A 25,267-nucleotide genomic window follows, 5' to 3' on the forward strand; every position below is an offset into this window, starting at 1 on the left:
CATTTCATTAACTCCACTTGGGTGGGCTTTTGGAGGAACAAGACTATGTGTGAGACAAACTGGACTTCAATCAGGGCACTGCTTTTATGTGCTCGGTGACCGTGAGTGAGTTAGCCAGTCTTTTAGGTGTTCTGTTTCTGCTTCTGTAACATGGTAACAAGTGGCATAACTCAAAGGTGGTGACATAGAGATGAACCAAAACACTTCCATCACCAGGTATGGCCCCTGGTCCAGGAGAAGCTCATGGCCAGTCCAGCTCACCTGTCCATGGGCCTAGTTGCTTGCAAGGAAATCTGAGCAGGCCAGCCAAACAATACAGCTGTGCCTCATTTGCCTGCCTCATGTAGATGCTTCCTTCACCTCCAACTTTATCTTATAAAAATTTGTTAAAATATAAAGAAAAGTTACCATTTTAGTCACTTTAAGTATACAGTTCGCTCACATTAACTGTAGTTATATTTTTTGGTCAACATCACACTTGTCCTGCTTGAGAAACTTTTCATCACTCCAAAGGAAGATTCCTAGTTCATCGACTAATAAGCAAGCGCCTCTCCCCTGTCTCCCTCACTTCCCCTACTTTTGGTCATAGTTTTTCTATATCTATAATTTAATTATTCTCGGTACTCCTTTGGAGGGTCTCCTACAGTATTTTGTCTTAGTTCACTTAACATAACTGATTCACGATGCATCCATATTCTAGGCATATTCTAGAATTCCCTTTTTGCAGACTGAATTTACAGTTTGTGTGTACACCGTATTTTGTTTATTCACTTAGCTATCAATGAACCGTAAGTTGCTATCTCATCTGTTGGCTATTGTAACAATGTGGCTATGAACACCAGCGTACAAATATCTGAGTATTTCCTTTTAGTTCTTGGGGGTATTCCCAAGACATGGAATTTCTGGGTCATGTGGCTTCCAACTTCCTTTCGATGTGACTTCCGCAAGTCAGTGTTGCTTTTGTCACAGTCTTTTGGGTAGTTGCTTATTGGTGTGCTACTGAATTCTCAAAGACAACATGCATCAAATCATGCCTCACCTTTCTACTCCACTGAAATAAGGTCCTTTTCATAATTAATGATGAGAACAATTTTCATGACAGCTGGCATAAATCACCAGAATCTTTGACTTCCTCCTCTTCCTTCAGATTCAAACATTTGGTAAAGCTGTTCCAGGCTCCTTCACATCTTTTTGCATCCCTACTTTACTACCCAGAGATGATTAGTGCATATTTTAGTGTGATGTTTTTCCCTTGACTTAATTTTCAATGCCCCATTTAATCCTTGATTTTTAAATGAAAATCATATACTTCCATTTTTGTTAAAGGTCACTAGAATTCTCATTTCTGTAACAAATTCCCTGCCAGTCTTTCTTTTCTTTTTTGCTAGTGGCATCTCTGTTTGGACCACTCTTCACTTCTACCCAACAATTCCCAAACACTTTCCTTTGGCCACAGTAAATGAATGTGTGTGATACTATCAACTTAAAACATGTCTCATGAGTCAGGAATTGGTATGAATGTAGATAAGCAGGAAACCAATATCTTCTCCAGAGTATAAAGAAAGGTAAGTCTTCTTGTCTCTGTCCAGTCACCTCCAGGAGAGTTAGAGCTTTCATTTCATCCCTTTGGTATAAGCCAAACTTTATTGCCCAAAACTTTCAATGTTGGCCTAATCTTAGGCAGTATTTATCTTGCAGATATGTTCAATAAAAGGTAGTAACATTGGTTCTATTATTTCCTCACTTTTGACTTTTCTTACGCATGAGTTCTCTAAAAAGAAGAAAGCTTAGTGTTTAACAAGTTGCAGATAATCCTTCTATTGTTGCCTCAGGAAAGTAAATGTAGTTCCTGGAAGGCCATTTGAATGAAGACATTAGAATGAGCTGTATCTCTGGAATGAAAGAGACCTCACTCAAACACTGACCCTACTGTGGACTTCAGGCTGTCTGCGACAGTCTCTGTAATTTCATATATCATGCCATAGCCATATCAGCTCTATCTATAAAAAGAGATTAATGTAATTCATTCCTCTTATATAAAGTTATGGGGGGACTAAGTAATATGCAACTATAATACAGTGCCTAGTACCTCATGCTCAGTCCCTCAAAGGCTCACTTTTCATAGTAGAGAGAACATTTGGTAGGATGATACCACATAATTGCCTCCCAGACAGGAGTTGAGCACAGGTATGAAATGAACAGGCTGAGGAGGAACTGGCTAGAGATTCCCACTCAGGTAAGGGTAGTTGTTAGTTACCATAGCAGAACTTTGAAAATTCATGTTAAGGCCTCCCTGGCAGCCCAGGGGTTAAGTCTCACCACTACTACCTCAGAGGCCCACCATGAAGGCCTGAGTTTGATCCCCAGCCCTGGAGCTGACCCACAGGGCACAGCAGACCTCTCCTGTCTCCCTGCTGCTCCCCTCAGCAGGTCTGTTCCAATATATCTGCTTGCTCTGCTCCCCACGCTGTCTCTACTGAACCCTCTTAACTCCCACACTCTGGTCTATACCCTATTTTTTCTACACAAAAATAAATAAATAATCTAAAAAAAGGAGAAAATGCATGATCAGTTTCTAATTATTCCCTAAGGGCAAGCCTCAAAACTGTTTTGACATGTTTTCTGTACCTTAACTTTTAAAGAAGATATTTCATTGATATAACTAAAAAATATTGTATTTTCTTTCAGTCAATTGTATAGGATTCCGTGATTGCATTTCAAGTTTAAAACTATATTTTGCATGATAAATACATATTGATATACTGATGTAGAATGAAACACTGATTTTTGATATCTATTTTGGCCCATCAAATCATTTATTTCAAGTAATAACTGATGGTTAATTCTATGTAAATATTCACTAAGGCCCTTTAATGAAAAGATTGCAAAACTAGTCAAGCTTTGCAGATGTTTGCTAAATTTGTGAATCAATCAGGTATGAAAGAATAGGACTTTGAAAATAAATGTTGTTCTGCTGGGACCTCCAGTGAAGCTTTTAGATAGGATTAGCTAAAATTGGCTTTTACTTCATTTGTAGGTGCTCAAACATTGGAGAGTTAATTTACCTTTAATTTAAAAATTCATTTTCATTTTCATGTCTTAAAAATATGAACAGTTAGCTAAATACTCAGAACTGTAAAGTGTTTATTTCCTACGCATGTAAAATCTCCTCATCTTGACTTTTGCCTAACTCCTTGATTTTAATACATTTTCCTCCTCAGAGTCCTGTGTATTTCTTTATTGAACTCATCTATTTAAAAAACCATAAAATATGAGTGGAGATAATACATATTGAAGTTTTTCTGCTCATGACTTAAATGTCTGAATGTGTCTCTTTGTCGCAGGCTTCTGGAACGCTTTGCAATACATCAACTCGGGATAATAGTTAGGAAGCACAATTCAGGCACCAAGTCAGGAAGTGGTAAAGACAAAAAACCAAAACAACAACAACAACAACAACAAAAAAACAACTACAGCACACTTATATCAAGGAAGAATATAAGTGAGGTGACCTGCTGTTCAGATGTATGTGACTTTTTGGAAACAAGTCCTCACATCTCTATCTTCAACCATTAAGCTCTAGTCTTTTACTTTACTTTTGCTTTGTTTGCTGAGCAGTCCATTTATTTAATGTGTAGGGAACCCTTCGGTCAAGATGTGCTCTTCCTTTGCTAACACTTTGATGTTGTTAATTCATTCATGAGACTTGTAACTCTCTATGAGCAATAAAAGAGGCCCAAGATAGTCATATTTAAGGCTGTTCTTCAGCTGTTGAATGAAAGAAGGGAAGATGAATGGGAGAACTTACCAATTGACCTTGGAGGCTTCAATTTCAGAAAAATCATGAAGTATAAATTCAATGGCTCTTAAAACTATGAAAAAACATGTTGGTAAAATGAACCATATTAAAATGTAGATATGAGCTTCCCTGGTGGTGTAAGGGGTTAAGTCTCAGTACTGTCAAGCTCTCTGCAGCCACTGAAACCTGAGTTCGATCCCCGGCCAGAGAGCTGACCCACATGGCACAGCAGACCTCTCCTGACCTGCCCGCTGTTGCCCTCAGCAGTGTTTTTCAGTAGATTCACCTGTTCTGCTCCCTACTCTGTCTACCATGACCTGAGGTTGCAGACAAACAATCAAAGTCCATGGAGCTTGCACTGTGACTGGGTAAGACCTAGGTCTCACTGGAGGGGCAGGAAAGTTTTCAGAGGACTTGATATCTTGATTGATACACCTGAGAGATGAGTGGGGGTCACTTGGGCCAAGAGTAGGGAAAGCATATATACACAACAAGGAAGTCAAGTGCAAATTCCCAGGGATGAGGAGATGCTGTATTTGAATAGAGAGGTGAGGCTGAGTAGGTGGGGATTCAGAGTGCAGAGGTGAGCCTGGAAGGGAGCGAACAGCTGACCTGTGGCTACTTTGTGTGCTGTCTTAGGGCATTTAGACTTTATCCTTAAAGCTCTGAGGAGTCTTAGACTACAAAGGCAGGTGGTCACCATTGGTGGAGGCTTTTAGAAAAACCACACTGTCCAACATGGTGGGCCATGACTGGTGGGGAAGAGTGGGAGAACAGGATTGCTTAGTGGACTTTTGCAATAGCCTGGTGGGAGCTGATGGAGGTTACGGTAGTGCCAGTGTGTCCAGAAGAAATTGATTTGCTGTGAAAAATTCATTGAATGAATGGATGTGTGTGTGTGGTGGGGAATAGGTGGGAGTGGGGGGTGGGCATTAGGTGAAGAAGATTCTAGAGAGAACCATGCTTCAGAGATGTGATAGTAGATAAGATCAGAGTTATGAAGTGAGAAGTCTGTTTGGGATACATCCATCTTGAGGACGATGAGCGACAGTCGAAGGCAGGTACTGTGGCAGTGGCTATGCAAAGAGCTGGTCTGAGGTGGCAGCCAGAATGTACTGATGAAGCCCATGACAAAGGGAAGGATGTACAATAATAATTTCCTCTCGTGCTACTGCTGATTTCTATTTCTTCTTCTTTATTGAGATATTGCTCACAAGTGTGTCAGCTTTTATTTAATTTATTCTTTGAAATATTTATTTATGCATACAAGAACAAGGCCAGAGGTGTGAGGGTGAGAGGACTCACCAGAGACAGAGTGGGGAGCAGAACAGGCAGATCTACTGAAATACACTGCTGAGGGGAGCAGTGAGTGGGTCAGGAAAGGTTTGCTGCACCATGTAAGTCACCTCCCTGGCTGGGGATCGAACTCCTGCTGCAGTGGCTGCAGATAGCTTCATAGTGCTGCACTTTAATCCCTTGTGCCACCAAGGAGGCCCATGTGTCCGCTCTTTAAAGTGCATGTCATGATGGCTTGATAAACATACATGCTGTAAAAGATTGAGTTAGTGCACACATCCATCACCTCATATTGATATTTTTTGTTAGCTTGGGAGAACATTTAAGTTCTACTCTTTTAGAAAAACACCGTTGTCAAGAGTTGACATGTTGCTCATCAGATCCTCACGCCTCATTCCTCTTATACTGGGAGTTATGTACCCTTTGCCAACCTTCTCCTGTTCCTCCCACTCCCCAGTCCCTGGTTCCACTTTCCAACTCTATTTTATGCGTTCAACCCTTTCTGTTTTAAGATTCTGCATATAAGTGATACCTTACAGTATTTATCTTTCTCAGTCTGGCTTTTTTCATTAAGCATAATGTCCTTCATGTTCCTCCATGCTGTCTCAAATGACAGGCTTTCTTTTTAAGACCTTAATAATAGTCCATTATATATGTTCTATATATACATGTGTGCATGTGCACGCACACACACACACACAACACACACACACACCCCACATCTTTATCCCGTTTTCTGTCAATGGCCACTTAGGTTGTTTCCCTGCCTCAGCTGCTGGAAGTGCAGATATCCCTTTGAGATAATGATTTCATTTCCTTTGCTTGATTCCCAGAAGTGGAATTGCTGGATCATATGGTAGTTATAGTTTTAATTCCCCTTCCCCCCAAAACGCTGTTGTCGGAGGAACTGCAGCAGCTTACCTCCCCACTAACAAAGCGTGGAGGTTTCATTCTTCCCCAACCTCCCCTAGCCATTTTCCTGTTTCTTCTGAATCTCTGAATATAGCTTATTTTTGCAGTGACAGATAGAAATTTTGTTTGTGATGGTAATGAAAAAAAAATGTCAATGGAAGAAAGAAAACAAGATGAAAAGGGAAATTGAAAGTAAAGAGTCCCAGAGGATCACGGGGAAGAGTTCTGTGAGAGCCCCTCTTCTGCCCAAAGTAATGAATCAGTCTCTGCTCCTGGGTTGCTACTCTGATTCACTTGCTTATTCTCCTTTCCACTTCCTGTTACAGAAAGCCTATGTTAGCCAAAGTTTTTTAAAATATTTTTTTTTACTTAAACAATATGGCATTATACCATCATAGGTGTTTCAGGTGTGTATCAGCATAGAGCAACCTCCATGTGGACCACATTAAGTTCATCGCTTAGGGTCCAGTTCCATTCTTCTCTACACAGTTGACCCCTTTTATCTTATTTTCCCATGCCCTCTCCCCCTCCTCTGGTAACCACTAATTTAGTCTCATATTCCAAATGTTTATGTTTTGTTTCCTTCTATCTCATATCAGAGTGAAATTATGCTGTGTTTCTTGACTTATTTCACTAGACACAATACCCTCTGGGTCCATCCATGTTGTTGCAAATGGCAAGATCTCATCATTTTTATGACTGAATAGTATTCCACTGGTATGTACACCACCTCTTCTTTATCTGAACCTCTGTCAGTGGGCACTTGAGTTGTGTGAAACGCTTGGCTATTATCTATAATGTTGAAAGGGAAATGAAGTTGCATATATCTTTTTAAATTTTGGATTCTTTGGGTAAATGCCTACATGTAGCCCAAAGTCTTCTTGTTTTTATTGTTTTGGTAGACACAGCATAGTGTTTATTTCTCCTGAAACTCTCACCTCAGCTGTAATATTTTGTGCTTCATCCTGACCTAAGCAAAGAGAACTTTGAGATGTCTTTGGTCACAGGAATACAGAGTTCTTCTGTCTCTTCAGAAAAAGTAAAACCAGACTGCATGTTTCATTGACACAGTTGTGTGTGCTTTTTTCAACTAACTCTACCTCAATAGGATGTTCTCATGCATTGTTTTACAAGATCAAATAAAATTTAAAAGGAAGTTTCTCCTTGAAGAAACAAATCAACTGTTTTAATAACATACCTTTACCAAGTTATATTTATTAGGGGAAAAGTAAACTTCTTTGTTGTTAACTTTCTGATGTAAGCTGAAGACTTACATCAATAGATTGATTAAGAAGAATTAATTACTTTTGATACCTTATTTATTATTTTTCTGTACTTTTTACAGAAGTAACACTGCATTATAACTAAATATAAGTCTCAGGATTTCATATTATGAATATATATGTGTATACGCCACAAAGTTTACCACTAAAATCCCAATCTGTGTTTTAAGGGTTTATATCAGATATCTACCTATTAAATGTTTCTCATTTCTTTAAATTTTAACATAGTTTGGGCAAGAAAAATACCCAACTTTATCATAAAGGGCTTATGGTATGAACATTGTGACGCATCTAACTTTTCATTCTGGCTTAGGGATGAATTCAGTTGTACAAATCCAACATAGTTTATATGTTAAACATGTTAGTTCAGGAATTTCACTTGGTTCTATAAAGATACACATCTACAATGAATGGCCAATCCAAACATAAAATTTAGCCAACTGGCCTATGACCTGGTTCAGCTCTCCCATCTTTTGGCCTGTGAAACAACTGGTTGTGGGGAGAGAAAGTGGATCAAAGTAGTTTTGGGTTCAAATGATCATTGGCTATCTTCTTTTGACATTTAGTGTAACTTCATCTTAAAACAGGAGTTAAAATTTATCTACATGTACTGCATAGAAACCACAGGAGACCCCAATCTAAAAGTTTCTTTGTGATGCCAATAGACCGTATCTTTTGTGTAGTGCTCACACTTGTGTAAATTTTGTTGCTGGTTCTAATATTTCCTCAATTCAACTCTATTAATAAAGACACTTCTAAAAATAATAACTATGTCTAGATATTTGAGGCAGTGTGTGGTCTCTTGCTAGTTTCAGGCTTCTAACTCTGCTCTCTGGTTTGTTGGTTCCTATTATTCAGTAGAATAGTGCAGATGTTAATTTGATCTGATGCCTGTTTACACAGTACATTTTATAATGTATACCTAGAGATAAAGAACCAACTTTTATGAGATCAACATTTCTTGTCAAGTCCCCACTCCAGCGTATTCAAATTGGAACTGACCTTAAATTGAATAAAGAACAAAGAATTCTGGAGTTAAAACATTGCATTTCACGCTGTATCTTGCCCTTAGTAAATGAGAAAATCGAGACAGAGAATCTGAATTAGAGGACAGATTTTAAACTCTGTCTCCTTTTAGAAAATGGGATATAGGTTTTAAAACATATCCTCCCGTGAGTCTAAATTTAGGACATTTCCCCAAGAGCTATAAAAACATGCCAATGCTTATTAAGTTGAGGATATTTTGCATACTCAGTGAGACTTTTTTCAAGGGATAAAGCATTGGAGGCTACTTCTAAACCTTATAGCAGAAGCTTTAATTGGGCTTTAATCCAGCTTTAACTGGATATATGTTTCTGGAGCTGAGGGAAGAGGGTTGGGCTGGGAGTGTAAATCCCTGTGTCATCTATGTGTAGTGGTCTTGGATCATAAAGATCATGGATATATTCTCTTGTAGAATATGGGTAGCTAGAAGACAACCTGGCATTGAGCCCTGTGCATCTGGCTACTCTTGGTTTGAGGCAAGGGAATCATAAACAACTCTGGAAAACCATGGACTGAGAGCAAAAGTTGCTGAGAGCATTTTGTGTTTGGAAAGCTCAGGGGAAAGCATGTTTCAAGAGGAAGGAAGGAATTGTCAGAAGCTTCTGATAGTATTAAGTATGATGTGGACTGAAGATTTATGTTAATGTCACAATGGGGGTCATTGGTGACATCAGAGAAGTTGCTTTGGTGGGGCAATTAATTTTTTTTTTTTTTCTGGAAAGGGAGGGCGGCAATTAGGGTGGAAAACAGGTTGGTGTGGGTTGAGCCGTGCAGGAAAGGAGGAAAAGGAAGTGTAGACATGATGTCAAGTATAGATCTCTCTGAGGGGTGGAGCTGAAAAAGAAGACAGGATGGAAGGCAGCAGCTGATGTTTTGATCAAGTTTGTGGAATAGGTTGTTATGTAGAAACTAGTATGTTGATATATTTAGTCTGTAGGTGTAGGTTAGCGTGCATATACAGTACGCTCAGAGTTGCCCTTGATAGAAGCCAATGAGAAAGAAGTAATTGAGTGGAACAGAATTGATAAACAAGAGGCAAAAGAAAGAGAATTATAATAAAGTAGTAGCAGCAACAACTACCAGTGTCTATTGAGTACTTTTATGTAGGGCACTGTAAACCCTAGGTCCTCAAATTTAATTTTTAAAATGTTGTGTGGTGGGTGCCATTATTTTCTCTAGGGTAGAGAGGAGCTAAGTGGGACTTAAAGATGTTGAGTCATTGTATGGTGTCCTCACTAGTAAGCCATGTACTCACTTAGGGACAAAACTTTGCTACTAGCCCAACCTACCACCCCCAACCCAAATATCAATGCCCTGTGAGCTTTTCTTTCTTTCTTTTTTAAAAAAGATTTGTTTATTTATGCATATAAGAGCTGGGATGCAGGGGGCGAGAAGACTCACCAGAGACAGAGGTGGGAGCAGAACAGGCAGATCTACTGTAATACTCTACTGAGGGAGCAGTGGGTGAGACAGGAGAGGTCTGCCGCACCATGTGGGTCACCTCCCTGGCCGGGGATCGAACTTGTGCTGTAGGGGCTGTGGAGAGTTTCATAGTACTGCGTCCTAACCCCTTGTGCCACCAGGGAGGGCTCCAGTGCAATCTTTCAACATCAACTTAAATATCCTATGTATTATACCTTAAGAGAGGTTACTGTGAAACTATGTGTCAGAATGGACTAATAGATCTGTTTTGACAATAATTTTCACATGTGACATGGGTCAAAAACTAAAAGTCTTATCTGCTGAGAAATTTCACCTTGTGACTGTATATAAAACACTGTGTCCCAAAATGTAGGCTTAGGACCTGAACGTGATTTGCTCAAACAACTCCCCAAGCAAATATGGAGGCAGACATTAAATCCACAAGAGTTTTTTTTTTTCATGTTTTAAACACAAGTTGGACAGAAGCAATGAAAGCTGAGGAAGCGGCACAGTGCCCTGCCCATCATGGTCAAAGGCCTGATTCATGAGCGTGGGCACATGAATCAGCTTACCTGGGGACAGCTTACCTGGGGCCTCTGACTGGCTGATTCCTGCAGTGTATTAATACTGTCCTCTTACTTTCAATAGGGCACAATGACTACATGTGTCCAGCGACCAACCAGTGCACAATTGATAAGAACAGGAGGAAGAGCTGCCAGGCCTGCCGGCTACGCAAGTGCTATGAAGTGGGCATGATGAAAGGCGGTAGGTGCCTGGCTCGGGCTGCAGCGGGTGGGCCTGCCCTGGGGGGCCTCACAGCGGGTGGGCCTGCCCTGGGGGGCCCACAGTGGGTGGCCCCCGAAGTGGGTGTCCTGTCCACCACCAGTGCTGGCTGTCTCTGTTCTCATAACCAAGGGAGCTTAGTATTCTGTTTTCCTATCCTGATTTTTCTTTGCCACACAAGTATTTTTATCATGTATTTTATTTAAAAGGCAGGTAGCAGATAGAACTAAGCATTGTCATTTGCCATTGGTGCTTTATATTAGAACTGTAAAGAATGATTTTAAGTTGAAGGTGTGTGGGAGGGGTGGCAGAAGAGCAGGCCACGCCCGGCGAATGGGTCTGGAGCTATTTTCGGTGACTGTGTATGCTGCTGATGCTAGAAAACATTATCTGACAATAAGCTCTATTTAAGTTGAAACTTGTAAGCATGAGAGCTAAATAACTAATTTGTGATCTTGCGATCCTTTCACATCCCTTGTGGAATTTGACTTTTAATTAGAAAAAAAGCAGCTCCCCTGTCAATAAAATTAAGCCGGCTCGCATGAGCTCTGTGCCAGGCATGGAGATGCCAGACAGGAGCTTCCTGACCGTTAGTCATGCAGGGTCTTTGTAGGGACAGGGGGCATGTAGGGGCATTGTGCTTGTATCACTGTGGCATGGGTGCTGGACCTACGGGCTCTGTCCCCTCGCGGGTCCAGCCTTCCTGTTTTCTTACATGAGGATCCAGTGTCTGTATCAGGGACTGTTGATGCGCTGTGAACCTGGTGTCCTGATGGCTCAATCCCCTCGTCTTTTTGGAACTTCGGTCTCCAGGAACACTTCGGTTTTGGACAACCTTCAAAATGCTGGGAGAGAACAAAGGAAACATGCAGTTCAGACAAAGTCCCAGGCATGTGTTCAGAGTCAGGGCAAGACAGGGGGAGGGTGGCTGGCAGGAGAGGCAGCTTGGTGAAGGCAGCCGGAATGGGGAGAAGCTTTCTGAAGGAGGTGAGACTCGGGGTAAGATAGGGAACACAAAACACAGCCGCAATTGTGGAGTGAACTTTGACCTATTGATACTTGGATGGAGAGAGATGTAACTCAGGGAGAATGGGGAGCAGACCCAGGCCTGGGGAGCGAGGGGAGTGAGATTGCTCAGCTCCCTGGACATGGCTGAGCCTCCCAGGTTGAGGTTTTCAAGGCCGCATTTGGAAAACATTCTCTTGATGAACAGATGAAATGTTGAGTTTACTCATTGTGTGAGCTGTGACTCTATGTCTTGAGTGTCTGAAAAAGCAGCTTTAATTCAAAGGCTAATTAATTCCAAGAATTTAACAGCCACATTCAGAAAATGATACTTTGCATCATAAATGGATTAAATATTTAAGGAATTCATCTTTCTTTGTACTGTTGGAAAATTAGTCAGGCTTAATTAAACTCACAAAAAGCTCCTGAAGGTAACGTGAACAGTGACAGGAATGAGGACTAGAACAGCTACATGTCAAAAGTTTAATTTAAAATAGTGGAGTTTGAATTTAATTTTCTTTTTGGGCGATTGTAGGGCGATGGAGGCCAGCCTCCATGTTCATTCTCTTCTGTGCTGAAATCACCTCCATGCGAATAGGTCCAAAGCATGTACTCCAGGGCATATACACCTTCACCTTACTTCATAAAACAATGTTTTTCTTAGGTAATATTCAGATATAATCTGGCTGCAGAAGTATAAATTATGCACCTGCATATTTAATCTAATAAAAATGTTAATAGACGAAGACAACATAACAGTTTCTACTGTTTCGAATAGCACTCTGGCTTATCTGCACAAAGCCAGTCTGGGTGCGTCCATCCACTCATACATATGTATATTTGTGACTGAAAATTACATACATATATCCGTATTAACTAGCTGTTGTCTTAGTCTGCTAACCTCCCATGTCAAGTACATAGATTGGGCCACTCCAACCACTGACGCTGACTTGCTGGCTGAAAGTTCAAGATCCCAGTGCAGGGAAGTTTGGTACTTGGTGGTGCTCTTCTTCCAGGTTTTTCGGTGATGGCTTTCTCTTCTCAGAGTGCTCATGTCTCTTCTTGGTGGCACGGGCACATGCTGGGGTGTGGCTTTCTTCTTCTGAGGACCCCAGTTTTAGCAAGAGCGCCCCCTCTTATGACCTCACTTAACCTTGATTTTTCTCTGTAAAGGTTCTGTCTTCAAATACAGTCAAGCCATGAGTTAGAGTTACACAATATGAATTGTTGGGTGGACAAAATTCAGCTTATACCAAGTGTCACACCAAGTGGAGGGCTTCAACAATAGAAATCCCTTTCTCACAGTTGCAGTGTCTAGAGGTCTGATCCAGGTGCCAGCAGAGGCCTCTCTCCTTGGTCTGCCGTAGGCTGTCCACTCCCTGTGTCCTTACGTGTCTTTTCTTGTCACATGTATTCCCAGTGGGCTCCTCTTCTTCTGAGGATTAGATTCCCACCCTTATGACTTCATTTAATCTTTATTGTCTCTATAAAGACCCAAGTACCAGCATAGTCACATAATCAGGCACTAAGGAATTAGAAAGAACTTCAGCATGAAGTTTTTTTTGAGCATGTAATTCAATTCCTAAAAATATTTCAAAGAGATTCCTCAGTGGTTGTTCAGAATTGTCTATGTATCATGAAAACATGTGTTTTTCTGGCAGTTTATGTCTCTGTATCTGTTTCATGCCAACTTTAAGTTGTAAAACCATAGGTTGTAAGGACATCTCACTTTAATTATGTCCAGTGTGTTTTCATAAAGCAATGTCGTTTATTGTTTCTGCCACACAGTATACACATAAACCTCTGACACCTTGTAGAACAACTCCCCAAATCCCACCGACTAAAGAATTTATAACCAGAAGTACAATTATTACTAACTCAAACATTTGCAATTACTCATAAAGAACAAATGTGACTGAATAAATACTTACAACATTTTTATTGGTTTCACAAGAAACCAGTTTCTTAACCAGGTTAGATCTCAATTAGAATATTAGTCTCTGTAGATGAAATAATAGTTTAGCCAGATAAAGGAGGAAGAATCACACACTGAGCCACTACTTTTATAGCAAGACTGGATAAATTTATTTAAGTGTAATAAAGGTCGAAGAGAGTATAATGGCTTTCTAGAGGAAGAAATTATTTTAATCTATTATAATGAGTATTATACCCTGAAATTCCAGACATCATTACAGGTTTGGTTCCGAACCAAGATATTTCAGTAAATGCACGACTTAAGATGCGCTTTAAGAAATGAATATTCTCATTTAGGGCATAGAGGTCTCTGTGCCTAGGCTATTCTCCTTTATCTTTCTCACTGTTATTCCTTCCTTAGGGAAACTTTTCCTGGGCCTAACATTAAGTTAGTTCTCTGTGTTATACCTTTTGTAACAAACAACTCTTTTCAGAACTTTGTGCCTACTATTGTTAGTTCTTTGACATCTCTTTTCCTCCATGGACTCCTTGAAGGTCGAGTCTCCATGTGTCCTATTTAGTGACTTAGTAGTATAAGAAAGTCACAAAGTAAGTGCTCAAGGAACGAAAGAGTATGGTGCCTGAAGGAAAAACCCATACAGACCTGTGCATTCAAATTGAGAGCCCAGAAATTAACCCACACTTAAATGGACAGTTTATGAATGATAGAGATACAAACAGTCTACATTAGAGAAAGGAAAGTCTTTTCAACAAGTGGTGTTAAAAAAGTGGACAACCACATGAAAAAGAATGAAACTAAATCACTCTCTCACATGATACTAAAAAATTGACTCAAATGGATAAAGGAGTTGTATATTAGAACTGAAACCATAAACTACATAGAAGAAAACAGACAAAATACTCCATGACATTGGCTTCAGGGATTTCTTTGTGAATTTGTCTCCAATAGCAAGAGAAACAAAAGAGAATATGAACAATTTGGACTAAAAACAATTAAAAAGCTTCTGCACAGTACAGAAGGATTATTAGAACAAAAATACACATGGGAGAAATATTTGCATTTCATACCCCTGACAAGGGGCTGATATCCAAGATCTCCAGAGAAATCGTACAACTCAACAAAAAGAAAACAAAACAAATCAAATAATGGGTAGGAGAGTAAAAATAGGTGCATCTCCAAAGAAGACAGACAGAAGACCAATAGGCATATGAAAATATGCTTATCACTGCTTATCATCAGGGGAATGTAAATCAAAAACACTATATCACCTCACACCTATGAGAATGGACCATATCAAAAGAACCAGAACTTTTGTTGGCAAGGATGTAGAGAAGAGAAACACTCATGCTTTTGGCAGGAATGTAGGCTGCTCCAAACTCTGTGGGAAACTGGATGGAGGTTCTTCAAAGTAGTAAAAATAGATGTATCATATGGTCTAGCAACTCTGCTCCTAGGTCTCCTTCCAAGGAATGCAAAAACTCTAATTTGAAGGGATCCATGCACTTATACATTTATTGTAGCCCAATTTACAGTTGTCAAGCTCTGGAAACAACCTATGTGCTCCAAGGTAGTTGAGTGGATTAGGAGGACGTGGTACATACACACAATGGAATTCTACTCAGCTATAGGAAAAGGTGAATGTTCGCCAACAGGTGTCGAACTGGAAGGAATGATGCTAAGTGAAATACATTCAAAGTAGAAAGACACGTACTGAATGGTGTCACTTATACATGGAATATAAAGAACAAAGCCAAGAATTATGTAAGACCAAACCAACAACAAACTGAAATCTCACTGTGGAGTTGAGGCTACCAGAGGAGAGCGAGAGAGGAGGGAGGGCAAAGCGTAGGGGCCCCCAGTGGACTATGGAGGAGGACTGTCACCTTGGTGACAGGTGTGTATGGAAACAACACCTGAAGGGTGTGATCTTATACCTTTCAGTCATATACAGTGTTGTAAACCAATGTTTCTTCAATAAGAGAGAAAGAGAGAGCACAGACCAGTGACCAGGGAAAGTATGTTGTGTTAGTTAACTGCTTTGGATTTGTTCGACCTAGAACCTTCCTCAACCCGTCTGACTTCCAAGGTGTATCTTGTTATCCAAGAATATGTTATCCAGTTTGATTTGGTGGAAAGGGGAAGACTTTCGTGCTGGTGTTCCTGACCCAACACCTACTCCTCCTTGGACTTACTGAGCCATCCTATGATGTCCATTTTTTAAAAATAATGTAATAGTTTATTTTTACATCATTTTGTGCCTTTTTCCATCTCAGTTGTAATCCCCGTGGTCTTCCCATCACCAAATCACCCATGTGTGTTATGGCCATTTTTATGAGCTTCTTTCTCCTCAGATGTAAAATGAAATAATTTCTACTTAAATTTATTGTGAGGCTACAGTTCATTACATGTGGGAATTTAAGTACCTCACAAGTATTTTCTACTTTCTATTAGTTAAATACTCAACACTGTTTTTTTCTTTTCTTTTTTTCCAATTGGAAGAAAGAGGATGGCAGTTTGACCATTTTAACAGTTTGCAGGTGTAACATATCTAGTGCCTTCTGGGGATGAAAATCTTACTTAAACACATCTGATCCTCCCCACCCCACTTTATCACTGGTGAGATTTGTTGCTTGTCATTTTATGATACCAAAGGTTTACACACATTTGCTAAGTCTCCTTCTAATAGACTGAGAGGTGTGGTGGTGAGAATAATTTTTCAGATGAGAGAATTGGCACACAGAAGTGAGTGATAGGTAGATTCACATACCACCAGCCTCACTGTATCCTTGTAGCATTTAGAAGATATTAGAGATAACACAGTGCTTACTCCTCAGTCTTCGTTTTTCAATGTTGCATCTTTATTTTGAGGAATATTCTGAAGCAACAAATCTCAAATATCAGTGTGATTTTAAAGTGTGGAAATAACATATTAGTCATAGATGGGGAAATGCATGTTGTGTTTCCAGGAAACTCTGGAGAATTGGAAGACAAAATATTTTATTTCCTTGTTGTATAATCTTGTTGCCTAAGTTAAATATTTATCACTATGGTTTACTTGAATTTGTTTTATTGATGGAATGAATTCTCAACCCAGAAAATTAGGCTACCTTTAAGCCTATTAAATACTAGGTGATTTAATCCTGTAATCTTTTACCAAAATTAATCAATTAAGTGTTGTTAATGAATGTAGAACTTAATCAGTGAATGGATATGTAAATGTGAATTACTTTCTTGTGATTGCCTGATATTGGTGGAAGAATTGTAGTTGGATGTATACAATCTTTTGTGGAATTCAGAATTGGTTCCTGTTTATGATTTTACTTAAGAAAAATGTTAAAGAAATCTTGTTCCACTTGACCAAAGAGAGTCTAGTTGTTTTAGACAGCAGCATATATACTTATAATATCAAAATTATTATTTTACTAATTCATATTATAAATATTTAATTCATGTAAAATCCCCGTGTTATCATTTCTTATCTGCAAACAAAGAAATATACAGAATCAAATGCACTTAAATCATATATATGTATGTAATGTTAAAACAACTACACTCTTCCACACGCAGCAGCAGATTCTTAATAAAATAAACAGATAAAAGTTCACATGGCATAACATTTATTTTACATGCTATTCCTGAGAAACCTCCTAGGAACCTCAAGGTTTCAAGGTTTGCAAACCACTATTTAGTCTAATTTCCTAATCTTCTAGAGAAGAACACTAAGACTAGAGAGATGAAGTGACTTGATCATTAATCTCAGAACTACTAAGTAGCAGAATTGAGCCTAGTATCCTAGGTTCTAGATGCAAAATTCTTTCTCTTTGTATTCCATGCTACCACTCACATTGACATGAACAATAATTCACTGAAAGATGGGTGGTCTGTAACTAAATTAATGCATAAAAACACATATATCCGGAGAAATAAATTCAAGAGAAGACAGAGCATCTTATTCTAACCTTCCAGATGGCATGATGCCACAACACTTCTCTGGTGACTTGTTGACCTGGGGAGCAAAGGGAACGAGGCTTACAGATTCGTAGCTCACCTGTCAATGGTCTCCTACTTCTGCTCAGTAGTGGTCACTGCAGTGGTAGCAGGAGGGAATGAGGAATATTCATGTCCGGACTAACTCTGGATTGTAGAATTTACAGAAAAGAGGAGGTCGAGGGTCCATGGCAGACAGCCCATGTGCTTTGGTCATGTCCACCGGAGGGGGTGTTGGCCTGTTCCCCTAAATCACATGTAATGTAAACCAGTGTTACCTCACTAATAAAAAAAAGAAGAAGAAGATAAACTAGTAGAAAGGTAATGACACCACTGAGGTCAGAAGAAATGAGTGGAAGAAACCAAGATGTAAGAATCATAGCCACAAAATTATAAGGATGAAGGAAATTAGATGGCCATTAAATTTCATTCCATTTCGTAGGAAAGAAAAAAAAAACTAACTAGTCATTCGCTCCAAAATTCAGTAAAAGCTAACCCTTAATGGAGAGCAATTTCCTTATAAATTTGGCATAGGCAGGGATCTGCTCAACTCAAAGACTGATGCCCACCCTTCTTTCTGGGTCTTATGTGTCTTCTCTCTGCCTGACCCTGATTGGCCCAGGGTTTAGTCCAGGGCCTGCTTCTGTTCTTTGTCCTGTCCCTCGGTAACGTCCTCTGGTCTCACGGCGTAAATGTTTTTCACATACTTTCACTCCACACCCTCTGCCAAATCTCTGATTTCGGATGCAGCTGCTTTTCTTTACTTGGGTGTCTAATGAACATTCCAAACTCAGTTTGTCCAAACCTGGATCTCTCTTTGATATGCTTTTTCTGTCATCTTTCCCATCTGATCTAATAGCTTCATCTTCTCCCACACTTCACATGCAGGAAATTGTGTTGTTTCTACCTTCAAATAATTCCAGAATCCCACCACTTCGTGCTACCTTCACCGTTGCTTCTGTGACCTGAGCCACCGTCAGCATCTTAGCATCTTTCCCAGTGTGTGGCTGATGTCCCAGTATTTCCCCCCACAGTATATTCTGTATACATATATACATATGTATGTATATATACACATGTATACACATTTATACACACACGTATGTATGTATACATACGTATGTATATATAGACATATACACTTTTAATAGATTCCTACAGAGCTATTAAAAATGTAGAGCAGATTGCAACATTTTTCTTCTCAGCACCATCCATGCTTCCAGTTTCACTCACCACTTTCATTACGGTGGCCATAAGATCAGATGTCACCCCCCCTCCACTTTTACTTTCCATATCTTGCTCATTTCCCTCTCTTGCTCTCTGCGCTCTAGCCCTGTGGACATGCACTCCTGTCAGGTATATTCCTGTCTTGGGACATTTGCTCAAGCAATTCTTTCTCCTTGTGGCCCTGCATCTGCTGCATTCTTTCCCCGCCCTCAAATCCTTTGCCCCAGTGTCCATTCACGAGTGAGTCTTACCTTGGCAATCCTATTTAACCATGTCATTTGTTTCACTCACACATTCCACAATGCTCCCCATCCTACTCTATGATTTTTATATTTCTACCATCTTTTCATCTTTTTTTTTTTCCAAAGATTTATTTATTTGTGCATACAGACCTGGCCAGACGTGCAGGGGCAGTGAGAGGCATCACCAGAGACAGAGTGGGAAGCAGAACAGGCTGACTGATGAAGTTCACTGCTGAGGGGAGCAGCGGGCGGGTCAGGAAAGGTCTGCAGCGCCATGTGGGTCACGTCCGGGGCCAGGGATCGAACTCATGCTGAAGTGGCTTTAGCTTCTTAGTGCTGCATTTACCTGCTGCACCACCAGGGAGGGCCCTGTCTTTTCATCTTTTAATGCACCATACAATTAATGATTTTTGTTGTTTGATGTCTGTCTCCCTTATTGGAAGGCAATCTCGAGATGGGAGCTTGCAAAACAAATAAAACCTGCTTGAGTATTTTCTCAACTCGTGTATTGCAAGCACTCAAGCCTGTGCCTCCTATAATATGCAGCCAATAAATAGTTGTAGCATGGATGAATAGCATGAATGAATGAATAATCTGAAAATATATCATCAGTGTATAGTTATGAATAGATTGGACATTCAGAGTCTGCTTTTCTAATTAAGGGAGAATATTCGCTTGGAAATTAAAACCGTATCATAGTTATCTTTCACTACTCAGGAAAGTTTGACCTTGAAGTCTCAACTGCGTACAACAACAGCTATTACTCACTGTCAGGGAGGTGGGCTAGGAGACTGCTGGCTTTGGCAGGGATCTGTCTTGTGTCTGGGGGTCAGCTGGCTGTTTTGGCTAGAGTTAGAACAATTAGGATGACTCAGCTGTGCTTACATGTCTCCTCCCCCCATCAGCTAGTCCAGTCATGATAGTGGCCACACCGGGATCCAGCCCCCAGTCACGAGCCCATGTTAAGCTGTTGTTGGCATCATCTAATGACAGTCAGACTAATGGCCTGAACAACACAAGTGGCTGAGCCTTTGGGCTTCCTGAGACGGGGCATTATGTGGCATTGGTTGAGTCCTTGGGCCCTTTCTGCAGTCCAGCTCAATGACAAATGTGAGTTTTTCCATCTTGGTCTGAGAGGTAGCCCAGAGGCGTGGAATGTGAGACTTGGAAGGGACTGATGGAGATGTTCACTTTTCCTTTTATTTTAAGATTTATTTATTTATGCATACAGAATGGGGATACTGGCCAGAGGCGATGTGAGGATTCACCAGAAACAGAGTCGGGAGCAGAGCAGGCAGATTGAGGAAGTACGCTGCTGAGGGGAGCAGTGGTGGGTCAGGAGAGGTCTAGTCTGCCACACCATGTGGGTCACCCCCTGCCCGGTTTCGAACTTGTGCTGAAGTGGCTTCTGCTAACTCCCTAGTGCTGCATTTAAACCCATTGTGCCCCCAGGGAGGGCCTGATGCATTTGCTCTTTTTTGCTAGCCTTCTTCATAGCGTATATTGGAATGCTGAATGTAGATACATGTTTTATTCATGCCTCTCTTGCACCATGATCAGTGGGCAGAAAAGCCTCGGAGTATCTGTGAACTAGTACTTCTGGAAAATATAAGCTAGTTTCAGATATTCTAGATAGCACTAATTTACTCAGGTATGAGTTTAGTGTATGTGTATATTGTGCTCTAGCTGCTTATGTGTGGAAATTCAAAAACAATTAAATGTAAGGCTATTTAATATTTTGGTAGAAGTATCCGGTTAGCATAACATTAGTCACAAGATGCCGACAATTGTCCTTTTATTTTGGTTATAGTGAGAATACTGATTTTATATTTGATAATAACATATTTTGATTGTCTCTTTAAGAGCTTATATTTGGGACAAAGAAACTTCATTTATCTTTCTAAGAAGGGCCGTCTCTTACTTCTAATGTTAGAAAAACATTGACAGTTTCAAAGGTCAGGCAAAAAGTGCAGAAAGTTCTCTCTTGTTCCATTAATTTGCTCTTGCAAAAGTGAATTGTTTGTGTAATGATGTTTGGACCCTTTCTGTGGGCAAAACCTACATATCTTGAAGTTTGGGTGCAGTCTTCGATGAACGAATTGCTGTTTTTAAATTCTGTAAGCCTAAGACCTCACTCCTTTTCATGTGTTTACATTTTGTTCCCATAATTGTGATTAGGATAATGAATGCTATCTCAAGCTGAAAAGAACTAAGATCACCTAGTCCACTTCTTTGTTACTCCACTCATTGTTCTTATCCTACTAATACAGCTTGTTACTGCTCAGCCTAGAAACAGGACTCCTGACTCTTGGTTCAGTGCTCATGCTTTGTAGTGCATGTCTAGAAGTCCTATTGCTGTCTGCTCACCATGAAGGAGACCTGCGCATAAGTCAGATGTTAGTCTCTCAAAGACCGAATTTATAACTCAGAGCAGTTAGTGTGGGCCTACAGTACTGTTCTTCTTCATCATCAAAAACATGAATCAATGCATTTGGCTTAATTGCACAGCAAAATTACCTACAAGGTATACCTACAAGGAGGTATACAGAGAATGGGATGGAAGTTTTTTAAGATTTATTTATTTATGCATACAGAACTGAGGTACAGGCCAGAGGTGCAGGGGCAGAGAGAGGATTCACCAGAGTCAGAGTGGGGAACAGAACAAGCAGATCTACGAAGTACAGTGCTGAGGGGAGCAGCAGGCGGATCAGGAGAGGTCAGAGGTAGCTGGGGATTGAACGCTCACTAAAGCGGCTGCGGCTCGCTTCAGTGCTGCGTCCTAACCCATTGTGCCACTAGGGAAGGTCAGGGATGGATGTTTTTAAAAGAGTTTCTTCATGTTTAAATACTTAGGGTCACATAGTATTTTAGGTAGTTTAAAAAGAGCATTTCCTACTTTCAACTAAGGGTTTCTCTCTTTTCTGTTTATAATATTATTTAGTGTAAGACTGTCTGTTTATTTGAACTGTTTAGACTATTCTGGTATAAATGAAAGTAGCTTTGTCAAGCTGTGGATACTGGCTATGGGTTTTCTGGACAAGCCTGGCTCCTCTGAGGCTTCTGGGACAGATCACTCAACTTGTCAGATCTCAGTTTTCACTGCTGAAAATATGGGCTCAACTCAACGGTCTCTAAAGGAGCTTTAAAATTTAACATTTTATTCCTCACAAGTAATGGCAAAGATTAGGAGAAAAAGAAACCCTAGGAGAAAAAGAAACCCTTGTACACTTTTGTTGGAAATTTAAGATGGTCCAGCCCCTCTCGAAAACAGTACGGCATGGCGTCAGAATGTTAAGGGGAAGGATGTCCTAAAGGAACTCGGCAGCATCTTATGGACTCCACCCCCTACTCCAACTTTCTGGACCTTATATCCTACTCCAGTGATTGGAAACTACAACTCCCAGCAGCACCAGGGAGAGAACTGTGAGGACCCAAGGGCGGAGCTAAGCAGGAATTCTGGGGCATTTGGGGGATAAATAGGGCGCAATTGCATCTCTTGCTCTCTCAGCTCAGGAAACAGCTCTCCGGACTGTGTGACTCGGTGTGTTCAGTCAGCCTAACTGTAAGGTATTCCAGTTACTTTGTATTCTACTCTCTTTCCCTGGGTTGTTTCCTTTTTCTTTCCCCTTTTGTAAATAAGCCTGTTTTTGACCCTTTTGTGTGTAACTGCAGTATAACTGAGCTGTGAGCGCGTGGGTGAGGCCCCACAGACAGGGGGCCCAGTCCACTCTGGGCTACCCTGTAACAAGAATATTAAAAGTAGATCTTCCATATGATCTAGGAATTCTACTCCTAGATATTTACCCCAAGGCTCTAGAAATACTTTTTGAAAAGGAAATACACACTCCCAATTTCTGTTTAGCACTGTTTACATGGTCCAACAGTGGAACCACCTTATGGGCCCCCAAATAGATGAGCTGATAAGAATGATGTAGCTATAAACAAAATAGAACACTAATAATCTCTCAGAGTGGGTAAAATCCTGTCATATATGACAATTTGGGTAGTGCTGGATGGGATTGTAAAGGCAAAACAAGTCAGAAGGATGTAGCTGGATGGTGTTACTTAGTGTGGAATATAGAGATAAGAAACAAAGGGATAAGTAATTAACCCAGTGCTGACTTAATAAAAATATATGTTTCATGACTTAAGTCAGGTTAATAGTGGAAAAATTGAGACTCTAAACTCAAAGATAGTATATACAAGTTTCTGGATATGCATAGGGAAGGACAGGAGAAATTATCTAGCTAAATTTGCAGAAACTGACACGTGGAAAACCTGCTGGAGAGCACAAAGCTGCTGTCTTCCCTAATGAACATGGAGAGTAGATCTATTCTGAATAGCGAGTGTCACAAAAATGAATTTGATGTTAATAATGATAGGAGTGGATGGTTATAATATTGGTACAAATTATGTGGTCTCATAAGTGAAAACTTCAGGAACAAAATGTGCTGAGATAGGACTTTGAGATGATAACTCAGTTCTTTTCTGTTGTTAGAGATATAATAGTTAAGGCTAAGTCCCAAGTTCCATGAACAGGTAAAATTTTCTAGATTCTGCCATGTGAAATAGAGATAGGAAGAGAATTTTGCGATGTTCTTGTTAGATATCACACAAACAAGTGCAGTGATGTTTGAGCATGTATACAGCAGGTGTAAACCAATGCAATGGACTTCTTGGGCATCACAGAAATAGATGCCAGCCACAAGAAATCCTAAAATGTGCATGTTCATTTATGGAGATACGTTTGCCATGTTTGGAGGCAACTACACACATGATTTAGCTTTAACTCGACTGAGCAAATAAAAATTAGTGAGAAGCACACAGATAATCCTTAGGGGGTCCATATCGCCAATGATTGCTTTAAGAGACTGGTTTTTTGGTTTTTATTCCATTTTTTTTATAAATACACATTTATAAAAATTTGTATTAGCTGTTTTTCTAAAATAAGTATTATATAAGGAATGCCAGAACAAGTCTATTCTTAACCAAATCACTCACATGTAACTTTTATTGAGCATGTGCTTTGTGACATGCTAGAGATGCAAGGATTTTTAAAATGTGGTTACAGGCTGATCTCAGAGTGTGAGCACCTCTTTGGGGAGACAGCATCCACACGAAAAGATGACCAAAACCCTTCATTCCCTCAACGGACCTCCACAGAGCTGACTCCAAAATTCTGTTCATCCCCAGCACTACCCCCTTTGTTTCCAGTGTTCTCAGGAATCAAACAAACTCCAGTTTTCTAGCTGGCCCTTTGCACTTTGTGATTTTAGACTTCTGGCTAACGTTCTTGGGAATAAAAGTTCTGTCCCTGAATAAAAGTTCTGTCCCCTCCTAGATTTGTGTTTCTCTGTGATTGTGGGCCCAAGTCTATAGAAAACATCAGTTATATGAAAACCCCAACCAACACATCAGGCTGTTGTGACAAAGTTGTGAATTACTTTTTGAGAGTTATGAATTAGAACACTGATATAAAGTATTATTTTTCACCATGTGAAGTAGCATTGGGTGAAATCTTGAACTTTTGGAATCAGATCACCTGGATTGAAATTTTAGCTCAATCCAGAAATGTGTGGCCTTGGACAAGAAAGAGGCTTAGCCTCTTCAGACTCTGGTTTCTTTATGTGTTAAGTGAAGTTAATTAGATCTACCAAGTCAGGCTGTGCAAGAATTAAGGTAGCACTTCTAGAATTGCATTTGGCTTGTGAGGAATCCTCCATTAGTGTTTGTTTACAAAGTGTAATTGAGTACACTCATTTAAAAATATTTATTTATTCATACAAGAGCTAGGCTGTAGGTTGTAAGTCCTGGGGGTAGAGGGCAGTGAGAGGATTCTTCAGAGACAGAGTGGGGAGCAGAACAGGCAGATCTACTGAAATGCATTGCTGAGGGGAGCAGTGGGAGGGTCAGGAGACAGCTGCTGCGCCAGGTGGGTCAGCTCCCTGGCTGAGGATCAAACTCGTGCTGCAGTATCTGTTGATAGCTTCATAGTGCGGCGACTTCATCCCTGCAACACCAGGGAGGCCCAGTATGCTCAGTTTTTACCTTATGGACTTACGCTGATCTTCAGAGAAATTATATTTCTATTATACTATCACCATTACCTTTTGCTATGGATTATTCAGAAGCAAATGTATTATGTATTCAGTTCAGCTTGGCTTATCAGTGGTATGTAAAACTCAGGACCCCGTCTTGGGGAACCACCTGCCATTCAGTGTTTCCCATCTTCTGTGTCACTCCTGTGTTTTCAAGCTCTGTTTACTTTCTTAACAAGAAAATAAACAGGTATGATGCAGCAAGCAGAAACGCTCCTCGACCACGCCACACT

General features: G+C 40.2%; 1 protein-coding gene across 3 annotated transcripts in view; it reads left to right on the plus strand.

The window, feature by feature from the left end:
- Window positions 1–25,267, plus strand: part of ESR1 (estrogen receptor 1) — a 245,118-nt gene that overhangs the window by 66,899 nt on the left and 152,952 nt on the right. For 2 of the 3 annotated variants that reach the window (XM_004673936.2, XM_004673937.2), the window contains one exon: window positions 10,405–10,521. In XM_004673936.2, the coding sequence (XP_004673993.1) occupies window positions 10,405–10,521 (117 nt within the window). The remainder of the gene's footprint in view (window positions 1–10,404; window positions 10,522–25,267) is intronic. The other variant, XM_004673938.1, reaches the window with a different exon arrangement.

Source organism: Condylura cristata, unplaced genomic scaffold (genome assembly GCF_000260355.1).
Source record: "Condylura cristata isolate star-nosed mole 26May11 unplaced genomic scaffold, ConCri1.0 scaffold00001, whole genome shotgun sequence".
NCBI lineage: Eukaryota > Metazoa > Chordata > Mammalia > Eulipotyphla > Talpidae > Condylura > Condylura cristata.